General features: G+C 46.5%; 1 protein-coding gene across 2 annotated transcripts in view; it reads left to right on the forward strand.

Moving 5' to 3' along the window:
- The first annotated feature begins 493 nt into the window (after positions 1-493).
- SHISAL2B (shisa like 2B) overlaps positions 494-12,296 on the forward strand; it is a 198,650-nt gene continuing 186,847 nt past the window's right edge. The window contains exon 1 of one of the 2 annotated variants that reach the window (XM_085631644.1): positions 494-762. In XM_085631644.1, the coding sequence (XP_085487770.1) occupies positions 569-762 (194 nt within the window). In that variant the 5' untranslated portion in view covers positions 494-568. The remainder of the gene's footprint in view (positions 763-12,296) is intronic. The other variant, XM_085631653.1, reaches the window with a different exon arrangement.

A 12,296-nucleotide genomic window follows, 5' to 3' on the forward strand; every position in this document is an offset into this window, starting at 1 on the left:
TTATTGTGTGCACTGGTGGCAGTGTTGTGGCTGCTGAGCTCTCTGCTGGTTTAAATGCAGGACGGAGGGCTTTGGAGGGGGGTGCAATCGGGAAACCCAACGTGGCACGTTCACGCCTTCCCTTTGACTTTTCATTCCCACCGAGCAAGTGCCACTGTAGATAAATGTTAGACTCGAACTCGTGACCTCACAGTCCCACCGGATGTGAGCAGCTAACCCATACGTTGCTGAGTCGCTTCTTTTCGGGAACTTTTGTGGAAATAACTTTGTGAAAATGTTGAGAAAACAACAGGAACAAAAGCTAAAAAAGGTAATGAAACATACTCAGAACATTATCAAAAAGGCATTTACTAAGAGCTTGTGTGCAGCAGGTGGCGCTCGTGAGTCATAGTCTGGCACCAGTTGGTGCTTTATTCTCAGACAAGGTTAATTGGTCTACGAGATTGACCGACAGATCGAATGGTCATTGGAATCGGGTGGAAAGAGAGGAGACTGAGCGCTTCGAGCTGCAGTGAATGCCAAGACTGGAGTTCAGGCAGCTTCTGGCACAGTTCACCCGCCTTCTAGGATGCCAGGGCACCCCGCCGAGGCCTGCTCGAGTTACTACTCTTCCAACAACACCTTTGTGGATCGTTTTGAATGCCCCAGGCGAGGGGATGAGGCGGAACTACTGTACTGCTGCGGCTTTATCGATATGAAGTACTGCTGCGGTGAGCCCGGGAACTACTTTCCGTACAAGCATGGCTACATGTGGACACTAAGGTAAGGCGGAGGAATAGCCCCAGCAGAAATGCGGTCAGGTCTCTTTCTCAGCCTTGGGCTTTAATTTAAACGAACCTGCTGTGCATTCTGGGAGTTTCATTTTTGTTCAAGTTCCATTGTACCGAGTAGACCAGTACACCCAACAATTATGGTTTGTGACAGAAAAGCCCAGGACAGGAGATATCCGCTAACTCCTTCCCATTGATATAATTACCTAAATAGAATAATTTTAAATAATAATATTTTGATATAATGGACACACTTTCTCTATAACCCCCATGTTTGTGTGACATAAAACTGTGCGTGGGACAGTATTACTGCATGGATACCTACAATGGCCACGATGCTTTGAATATGACAATTTAGGTCATCAGACCAAGGGCCTGGGGTCCTGTGATGGGACAAAGGGACGGCCAAGCACATAACTACAAGGCCCGTAATACAAAAGAGACCATAACGCGAGGAAGGCCATACCCCGCCCCACACACACCAGAGTCACTGTTGGTTTCTCGTTGTGCGCTCACACTATGGGCCTTGGTCATGCACTTTATTTCACAACATGTTCGTTATATTGTGGCGGAGTTTGTTTAATGTCACTGTAATGTACCTTGAGAGCCTTAGAAATATGTGAAGTGGGGCGGCTAACATGAAGGAAGTCGCATTGAAAAGCACGAATATTTTTTATTGTACAGGGACAACATTTCAATAAGGAACATTTGACAGGAATTCCTAAATTTTAGAATCTCTGCTGTCAAAAACAGAAAATTCATTTTCACTGACTAATTAGTGTCCTTGAATTCTCAGGATGGCGCGAGCGGTTCTTCCCTCTTTTACCTTTCCCCGCCAGAAGACTTTTGGTCCAGGCATTGATGCTTTCCCAGCTGGACTATGCGAATGCCCTTTATTTAGGAGCCCCACGCCTTACCAATACAAAATTACAGACTGTCCAGAATTGTGCAGCGCGTATGCTATTGAGTATCCGTAACCATCAATTGGCAAAGCCTGCTCTCGCCACTCGGCACTGGCTTCCCACACTGGAGAGAATCAAGTTTAAGGCTTTGTGTATTGCCGATAAGGCATTAGCAGGCAAGGGACCACCCATCACTCGCGCCATTATTCTGGCCCGTCGCTCAAGCAGGGCCAATGCGGCCGGACAGTAAATATCTGGCCGCAATCCCTAAAATAAGAAAGTCAAGAAGTGGAGTACGTCTTTTCTCTTATAATGTCGCTAAGCTATGGAACTCCCTTCCTATTCAGGCTCGGCTTGAGTCTAATCATCTGATCTTCCGAAAACTCATTAAGACCTTTCTGTTTCCCTAATGCCGTTTGGAGTTCGTGAATGTATCGTTCAGAGCTGGGATGTCATCGGGTAGCCATGTGCTCAAGAAATGTTATTTCATTCATTCATTCATTCATTCCTTGTAAATGCGGTAGGCAGCACTTTAAAAAACACACATTGTGATCAAATTCGGAAGAAAGGATAGCGACTTACTAAAATGATTGCAATAGATAATAAATTACGTTTAATAATAAAAACCAGCATAGCAGAACTTTAAAACCATTTGCAGTAGTGTACTCAGCAGGTGCTGGGTCTGGCATTCATTCTAAGGGGAAACAGAGGGCATGGAACAGTGGAGGAGCCATAGTAGGGAGACCCTCCGCCCTCCCACTGAGTATTTATTTATAATATTTGTAAAGCGCTCTGCCACCTGAAAGGTATCCTGGCGCTAGCCAAATAACATGGGAAAAGGAGAGATGGAAAAAAAAAGCATTGGCGTAGCCAATAGGTCTCGCCTTTGTAACCTTATAAGCGTTTAGCCAGAGCTATTGGCTTTGCTAATGTGTCTAAGCTATGTTTTAGAGCAGCGTAGGCATTTTTGTTACCTTATCTATAATTAAGATGATATGTATAACTGAACGACTTATTAAAAAAAGATTCTAAAAAATGTTTTGTGATTTTCTTTTTTGGAACATTGGCAATGTTTTCCTGATATCAGTCTCAGGATGCTTGTTTCCAGTCCAGGGAGGACCTGGCCTGGCAGTTCGGGCTGGACTGTTCCCATGAGAAGCAGGGTTAAGACTGATTTGCACATGGCTGGGTCCAAACTAGGGTGGCATACTGAGAAAAAGAATGATGGATTCAACCCAGATCTGTGACTGGGGGTGAGTGGTTGAAAATCATCTTGTTGTGTTGGCAACTCTTTCCTGTCTATTATGATGGTTGTTTTTTATAGTTTTTTTTTGTTTTGAGTCGGAGGAGATATAAACAGAGGGTAGAGGTTGGGAAATAGTGTGTGAATTATAATAAGAGTAGCAGGAGGATATTGGGGGGAGAACTAACAGATGCCAGAGTTTGAAGATACTATATAGCTGTAACAATGACTGAAGTTTGGAACAGACAAATGACACAACACTTTATGTTCTTTGTCTCCCCCCTGGTGCTTTTAAATGGGTCATGAGTTATTTAAGCACTATCCTACCAATATGAGATAATATTTGTATGAAACAAGAGGCAGTAGTTTCTAGCGCTACCAGGCCATAACAGTCACAGAAGTGCGTTATGCAAAAATGTAGTAACATAGCAATCAGTGCACATTCACGCCTTCTCTGCTCCTTCAGTATCATTAACATCCTATGCACTACACAAACAACATGACAATGACGAAGTCAGGACAAAATGAAAGGCCACCCAAGTGGCAGAAGTCTGCTATGCAAAAACCAATTAACATAACAAGCAGTGTAGTGTCATCCCCTTCCTACCCCCTCAGCACCTCGAATAGGACTATGGGCATTCTATGCGCTATGATATGCTATCACATGGCAGAAGAACCCTATACAGGTAGCAGGTAGCACCACGCAGGAAGCTCAGTGCACGACAGACTCCCCAGGACAGCCCAGCAGCACTGCCAGCAGCAGGATGAGCCAGGCTTCCTGCTCCAAGTCTGTGTGCTTCAAGTGAAACACTCTGTAGCTCCTCCCGATGCAGCGCCAAGTGTCTGCCGAGCGCCTATGCTCCCCCGAACTGGCTGCCGGCCCTTCAAACCACTGTTATTCACTCGGAGGGGAAGTTGGGGCATCTGGTGTCGAAAAACAGAGGAAAGCGCCTCTTTCCGAGCACCAGGCCTGACCCCTCAAGGCTGCTGGGTGTTTCTAAAGGAGTTTTTCTGCTAACAGAGTTTTTCTGTGAGGGCACAACAAATGCTCTGTACGTGTTTGAGTTGAGCGGGCGTGGGCTTGGAAGTGCTCGAGCAGAATCAGCCACAGAAAGGGAGGGGCCAGGATGTGGGGGGCAGAGATGGTTTATGGAGACGGGGCCCTGACTGAGACGACCAGACACGGGAGAAAAGATAAGCACCACAGATATACACCCTCACAAATCATACCTGTGCATATACAAACACCCCAGATATGCACACAGTATGTATCACATTTGTTCACATACAAACAGAAGCACTGCAGATCTACACACTCTCAAATCACATGCGTGAACATACAATCACAAGCACTGTAGATATACGTTTTACAAATCCCACCCATTGACATACAAACATAAGCTCCAGACACACACACACACTCACCTGTGAAGACTGCATTTTCTTTTGCTTTTGCCTTGTCAATTTTATGACAACTGTGCACCTCCTCCACAGACAGAATCTGGTGCAGAATCACAATTGCAAATGGAACATGTGCTCTGTGTGCCTTGTGTGCTCTTCAGAGAGGCATTACATTGGGGGATCATTTATTCTGAACCACTGAGAGGCATGGTGCGAAACCTGCACTGCCCTTAGCCTTAACTACAGAGCTCTCCATTGTCATCTATTACAAACCCCAGGAGCTGAAATAATGCATTATACAAGAGTAACATGCAACATGAAAAACAAAATACAGAAACACAACACAGAGAAAGCAAACACTCCTAGCTACAGCAAGATTAAGTAAAACATGTGAAATGTAAACAGGGATTAAAGTGCTGACATTGATTAACCTTAATTTTACATACATTGTTCAGAAATCAATCAGTGTCAATAAAGTTAAGGGCATGGATATGGGGCCAGATAGGGACCTGTGTTAATGCCCATTTTAAAATTATTTCTGGGTTTGAGACCCGTGGCGGACTGACCTACTTAAAGCCCTGTACACTAGTGAAAACAATAATTTTCACACAACATTAATAACTAAAGGCCCTCTGTTAATGCCTGCAGAGCAAAGCCGGTTGGTAACTTTGACATAAATTAATTGTCTGCAATAAATAGCAACATTTTAGACAATGAAAGTGAGGGATTTAAAAATAATAATCATGAGAATAAACCCATTGGTTTCCATTGCAGCAGAGGCAATTTCAGGTGGCGTAAAAGGGGTGCAAGTCCCTCATAAATCTGCCCCTTTATATGGTTTCCATGTCTGGTAATGTGCTGCTCCGGAAGCCAGTTTAGGGTATTTCAGAACTCAGGGGAAGATTTACAAGCCCCCTGCGCCACCACTACGTCACTTTTCGTGACGTACTGGTGGCGCAGGGGGCTCCTCCATATTTACAGGAAGAGGAAAAGCCACCCTGCATGACTTTTCCTCTCCTCGTAAATATGGGCTCTTCACACGCAGCACTGTGCGTGGAAGGGGCGTTCCATGGGTGCTGCTGTGGGTGTTCCCACGCAACACCCATGGAATAAGACACATCTCCAGATTTACGAGAAATCGTAAATCTGGATATGCGTGTGAATGCTACGCCACCCTAGAGGTGGCGTAGCGAGGCGCAATGAGGAGAAATGTTTTAATTTCTCCTCGTTTTTTCCTCTTTCAATGTGTGCTGCATTCTACAGCACGCATTGAAAGAGGAAAAAGCCTCTTGTGATTGTTTTTGTGCAGGAAGGGACACCTTCCTGCACAAAAACAATCTTCCCACGACGCAGGCATCCTTGCACCATGGTGCAAGAGTGCCTGCGCCGGCGCATGGCTGCAGTTTGTGCGCCAGCGCAGGGGAAGCACAGAGAAGCGACATATTCTTGTAAATAAGTCGCATCTCTGTGCTTTCCAAACTAACGCAGCACGGCGCAGCAAAATGACTTGCTGCACCGTGCTGCGTTACTTTGTTGTAAATCTGCCCCTATATTTGTAGGGTGTTTTAGTTAAAATGCTTTGGGGCATATCTTCTGTGTTAGTAGCTTGGTGTTTTGTGTGCCATATTTTACCAAGGACGCTTTGACTGGTTGATTTATTTTTGTTTCAAAAAAGGGGTGCATAAAAAGTCTTCTTTGGGAGCCAAGGCCACATTCATTGCAGGGGACTGGAACTTGGACTAGAATAAAAATTACAATCCCAAAACGTGTTTTCCCCATGCAATTTTCCATAGGAACCGTTAGTCGCAGCTACAGCCCGAACAGCTGAACAAAATTACACCAAATTTGGCAAAGAGGTAGCCCTTGGTTCACACTCGTGCCTTTTGGTTAAATGGTGTAAATCCGTTCAGTAGTTCCTGAGAAATTCAAAAGTAAAAACATAGATATATCTAGGGCCACGGATCCTCCCGAGCACGAGCTTTATGCTAATTGGCTGTCAACACTTCAAACCAGGAAGTGTTTGCAGCCATCTTTTGCCTCGGTAACCGAGGCACAAGAAAGCAGTGAAAAAAATGCAAAAAACGCGCATCCCGCAGTGAAAAAAAAAAAAAAACGAAGCTCGGGCTTCCGCACTTTGTTTTTAATTAGCCCCCGGGAGGGCCAAGTCCCAGGGGCAATATGAAAATTGGAATCGGGGGCTCAGAGGGGCTTCCGCCCTTGGGGCTTTTCTGAATTATGGGGAGGGGCTCTCAGCCCCCCAAGCCCGGGGACCGCCACCCCCGGGGCTTTAATATACATAGGTGGGGAGCTCAAAGGCCCCCCCCAAACCCCGGGGACTGCCACCCGCCGGGGCTTTGTGATAATATATGCAGGGGGCTCACTGCCACTCCGCAGCTCCGGGGACCGCCACCCCCGGGGCTTTTAAAAAAATAAATAAACCTGTGTGTGGGGGCGTGAGCCCCCCCACACGCCCCGGGGACTGCCACCTCCCCGGGGCACTAAATATTTAACATAGGGGGTCCGTTATGGGCCCCCAAGCCCCGGGGACCAACACCCCCGGGGCTTTAAATTAAGTGGGAGGGGGGCCGCGTGGGCCCCCCTCCTGGAGCGTTGTCATGGCCCTGGGGACTGCTACCCCCCCAGGGCCGGCCCCCAGGGCCGGCCCCCAGTGCCCCCCCAGGACACTAGTTTGCAATGACATGGCAGGAGCCTCGCGGGTCCCACCCTGTCATTGCAAACTACTTTGCTTCATTGAAGCGAGAGCAGGGAAATCTGCTCTAGCTTCAATGAAGCAAAGCAGATTGCTTTTCCACATGGGGAGCAGCATGGTAGCTGCTCCCCATGTGGAAAAGTAATGCCGGCTCCCGCAGGACGCGGGGAGCCGGCTGGGACTGTGGGTGGATTGGGGACCCCCCACGGTCCCCAACGGAGAAGGCCAGCCCCGGGGGACGGGGTCCCTGGGGCTATTAGTGGCCCGGGAGGGGGGCCATGTGGCCCCCCTCCCCCATTACAATCAATAAAAAATAAAAAAATATAAAAAAAGAGGCTGGCAGGAAGATGGGGTCCCCGGGGCCATAATAGCCCAAATTTGAGATTATAAAAAAAAAGGGGGTCAGGCCCTGGGGGATGGGGTCCCCAGGGCAAGTAAAAAAGGAAAGGAAGGGGTGCCACACAGCACCCCTTCTTAAAAATAATTTAAAAAGAAAAGACCGGCATCGCGCCGGAGGCCACACCCCCTCCTTGCACCACTCTGCAACCGCGCCCCCTGGTGCGTTTGCAGATGGGGAACGAATTCCCCTTGAATACTGGGGGTCTCTGGGGGCCAACTAGCCCACCAGGAACCTCCAGTATGCACCAGGGGGCTGCGTTGCAGAGAGGTGTTCTGAGGCCATGCCCCTTTTTACACCTCTCTGCAACGCAGATCTGTGGCGCTTAATGGAGGTAGCTGGTGGGCTAGTTGCACCCCAGGGACCCTCAGGATCCAAGGGGAGTTAATCCCCCAACTTAAAATGCGCCACGGGGCGCGTTTGCATGGTGGTGAAGGGAGGGGCGGGGCCTGAGGTGACATGTGTGCAAACACGCCCTGTGGCGTGTTTTAAGTTGAGGAATTAATTCCTCTTCAATCCTGAGGGTCCCTGGGGGCCAACTAGCCTCTTGGCCCATAGAAATTAATGGGAAGCCATTGCTTATTTGCGACTCGCAATTTGCGAGTCACAAATAAGGAATGTGTAGGAATCGCTATTTTAAAATGCGAATCCTACCTACATAGTAGTTTGCGAGTCCTTAATAGCGATTCGCAAAAAATCGCTATTTAGGACTCGCAAAACTGTACTTTGATACATGTGTGCCAGAATGTTAGCAACTCTGCATTTTTGCAGCCACACATCGGTCAGCCAACCCCCATACTTGGCACCGCTTCTAGCTGACAGTGGCAGCATGAAAACAGGAGAACCACATGTTAGGGTTGTTGATGCCCTACAGTCTAAGAATGAAAACGGAATGGGAGAAGGTGTGAGGTAGTTGGCATACTTACAGAGGCTATTAAGCAGAAAGAAAGAAGTGTGGAAGTAAGGGATTACCCGTGTCATTGATTCATCCCCACCTGGGGGGAGGATACTAACTTCTGTGTACATTGGATGCTTCCACACATGACAACTATTGCTTTCATGCGTGTAATTTTGTCTGCTCTTTTTCCTATGTATACGGTATGACTGATCCATCAACTGTATCTGCTGTAATCTGCTGTAAACTGAGTTTTTTGTTTTAACGAAAACCGTGACTGTGAAAGCTCAAATATAAAGTCAAAGGAAATATGGTTATATTTCTAAAACCTTCAAAGGAACAACCTCTCCTATGTTCGTTGACTTTATGCTTGTCTTTTACCCTTTACAGTGCCCATCTTCTTTTTGGCTGGGTTTGCACTATAGAATTAACACATACATAAACACACAGGGGCAGATTTATGTTTCCTGGCGCATCCCTGCAAATCAGCAGGGATGCGCCAGGAAAGATGCGTCACGCAAGTTTACCCTTGCGCCACCACAGATGTGCCGCATTTACAATGCAGCGCATCATGGCGCAAGGATAAACAGATGTGTGACGCATCTGATGGCGTAAGGGCGGCGCATTGCTGGAGTCGTGTCGCAAGCACGAGACAACTCCAGCAATGTTTAGGGGCTGCCCATACCTAACATGCTGCGTCATGCCTTACGCCTGCTTCAAGCAGGCGCAAGGTTTAGACGCAGCAGCGTCGGAAAAATGACTGAGTGAAATCTTCTAGATTTCACTGCGTCACTTTTCCGAGGCTTTTTCCGATGGAACGCCCACCTTGCATACATTAAACCTGACGCAGGTTTCATGTGGCGCAGGGCTTTACACCATGATGCATCTCCATAGATGCGTCATGATGTAAATAGGGCGCAACGTGGCGCAGGGTTTACGCCGCCGCTGCGTCACAATAGTGACGCAACGGCGGCGTAAAAGTGGCGCAAGTCTAACATAAATCTGCCCCACAGTTCTCATGTGTAATCACAACCATTATCAGATAAACGGAACAAAGGAGCGTGGTTGTATCAAAGACTTTAACTACATATCGTAATTCTGCTCCATCTGACTCATAACCGGAGCATAAGTGTTCTGTTGTTCGCACGATGGTCCTCATTGCCAGGATAATATCCATAATTATTTACATTTGTATAGCTGTATCGCTTCTGTTGAGGCGCCAGACTATATGAATGGTGTACGCTATCTGCATTCATCAATGCCATTACTCACTCACTTACCCAGCCAACCACTCATCCATGCACTCATGGTTTCAACCATTCATTTATGCACTCACCCGTTCAACCCTCCATACATGCAGATAGTCAGTCAATAATTATCATGAGTTCAGTAATCCAGCCACTTATGACCTCACTCATCTATGCAAGCATTTGCCTATTCTGGCATTCACGCTGTCATTCTCTCAAACTTGTCCTCTGACTTTGTGCGACACTCTTTCAGTTTGTTGGTCTGTGCCTAGCAACAACGTCTGAAATGCCTAATTGGGGTCCAGAGGGCCACTAACACGGCCCTTATTAATAACAATCAAGCTTTGAACTTCCAGAAGATACCAAAGTTTAGAAAGGGGCTTTTGAATTTTGACACTCCTGTACCAACATATTTTAGTTATTAAACTACTGCCCTGATTATATGGAGTTGGTGCCCCATGTTATGTTTCAAGAAATGACTGCACACAAACTCTGCATGCAAAAGAAACATCGCACAATAAATCACAACCCACTCCTTCTTGTTTTAGCAAAAAAGGCCACTTTATTAAGACAGGTGTAAACGTTATGTATACAACATTGTAAAACAACTCAAAATCACTAATACATGAAAATATCTCACCGTTCCCCCCACCCCTTAAAACCCCCAAATTAGCTCAACATAGGTTCAAGAAGAACCCCATGCTCATCAAGCATCCTCAATCGAACTGCACTCATGTTGTTCAAGGCCCCATAATTTATCTTCCCCTCCCCTGTGTCCTGTCCCCCCACCCCGAGGGATGGATGAGCCCACTCCAGACTGTTCACCCCCCAAAAACCACCTACAAAATATAAACAAAAAACCTATACTTATTTTATAGTGGTGAATGCTAATGCTTACCATGACTCCTAAAAAAGCTTGCTTATATAAAGCTTCACGCAAAAGGCAAACACCAAAAAAGGGGTGGGTGGCTCACCTAAATTCTCCGACAACCCTAGGCACAGCCGTCGCAAGTGCCTTCCCGCCCAAAACACCTCTATATAAAACCTCCCATTAAGTCCCGCCCCCTCAACTACCTGCACCTATCCCAGTAAGTGGCCTGCTCCATTGCGCAAAAACACCCAGTGGGAGACCGGCTCGTGCCATGCTCCGTCTGGGTCTCCCATTATGGGACGCCATGTTGAGTGTGAGCATCAGCTGTTTGCAGATATGCAAACGAAATTGTCATCAAGCTGCCAAGCGCGGGAGGGTTCTTAAGCACTCGTCAACTAAATTGTCTAGTACAGAACTTTCTCTTAATAAATGCTCCGAAACAAGTGTAGACAAAATTACGTCTGTTTTTTCCACAACATCGCCATGATTGTCCAATATGAAGGAAGTCAACACTCAGTATTATGAACAGAGAAAATGTTCCACAGATGCACGGATTGCTTTCTAGACCCTGTTCTGTCTGGTTGCGGACTGCACAGCAAGCCCAATCAGAACGAGTGATAATTGTAGTAGCCAGCAGCAATGGCCACTCGAACATAGGTGTACTTGTGAGCCACAAGGTCGGAGCCTTGGGCCTTTTTATTACCTCCCCAACACATCACAGCTTCTACCAATAGAGCCACACATCACGGGATGTGTTTTATATGGAAACACCACTAGTTACATTTGTATAGTTGGGATGATCCATCTTGAAACACAACATTTATCCTTCACCCAACAATGAAAATAAATAAAATCAGAACTAGAAAAACATATCAAAACGAAAAGGCCACGTTACAATGCACACGTTTACAACGCATGCTATTACAACGTGGTCATTACAACGCATGCCATTACAATGCAAGTCATTAAAACGACTTGTTGTGTGGGGGGCGCTGGATTTTGGAATAGTATAATTTACTATTCTAACTCCAGTCTGTGCAACAGTAGGAAAGATGCCCCCTACAGCAAGTTGTTGTAACAACTTGTATTGCAATGGCATAGGATGTAAAAACGTGGTTGTTGTAATGACCGCATTGCAATGGCATGCTTTATATCGCATGCGTGGTAAACGATGTTTACCATCAAGAATAGGCCAAGTTACAACACACGCATTTACAACGCGATCATTTAGGAAACATGTGTGAAACACTGACAAAGTACACAGATTCACCTTTATGTCCTCAGCTCCCTGAGGTAAGCGTGCCTAATTCAGGATAAACTCTTTCAAGCTGGTAGATGTCGCTGGTCTTGGTCTCAGGTTATATCTGACCGCTCCTTTCCAACGGACAACACAAATGTCCTTAGCTAGCTCTTTGTGCTGTGTACAGACCTCCCTGGCTGGGCTATCATGAGTGCATGCTCTGGGACTGCCCACTTGATTAGTGGTTGAAACAGTTCAGTAGCAACAGCCATGACTGGCTGTATCAAAGAATGTAGGGAAAACACTTACCCCAGGGCCTCTACCAGCATCGTCATCCATTCCGACACACTCGGTCAATGAAAATCCTGTTGGTCACTCCGCCTGTGGTTCAATTGTTGATGTTAAAAAAGGATATATTCCTAGTAACAGCCTCTCTTCCTTTCCTTACTGCTATTAATGTCCCACGAACAGCTCAGACCTTCCACGGATCGATCTCGAACAACAAACAGAACTTGCTTCCTAGATGCCGATTCCAGACAAACACTAGGGGGCAGATTTACAAGCCACTTGCGCCACTTTTGCGTCACTTTTCCCATGTTAAATGTGACACAAAAGTGGCG

Source organism: Triturus cristatus, chromosome 2_1 (genome assembly GCF_964204655.1).
Source record: "Triturus cristatus chromosome 2_1, aTriCri1.1, whole genome shotgun sequence".
In the NCBI taxonomy this organism is placed as follows: Eukaryota; Metazoa; Chordata; class Amphibia; order Caudata; family Salamandridae; genus Triturus; species Triturus cristatus.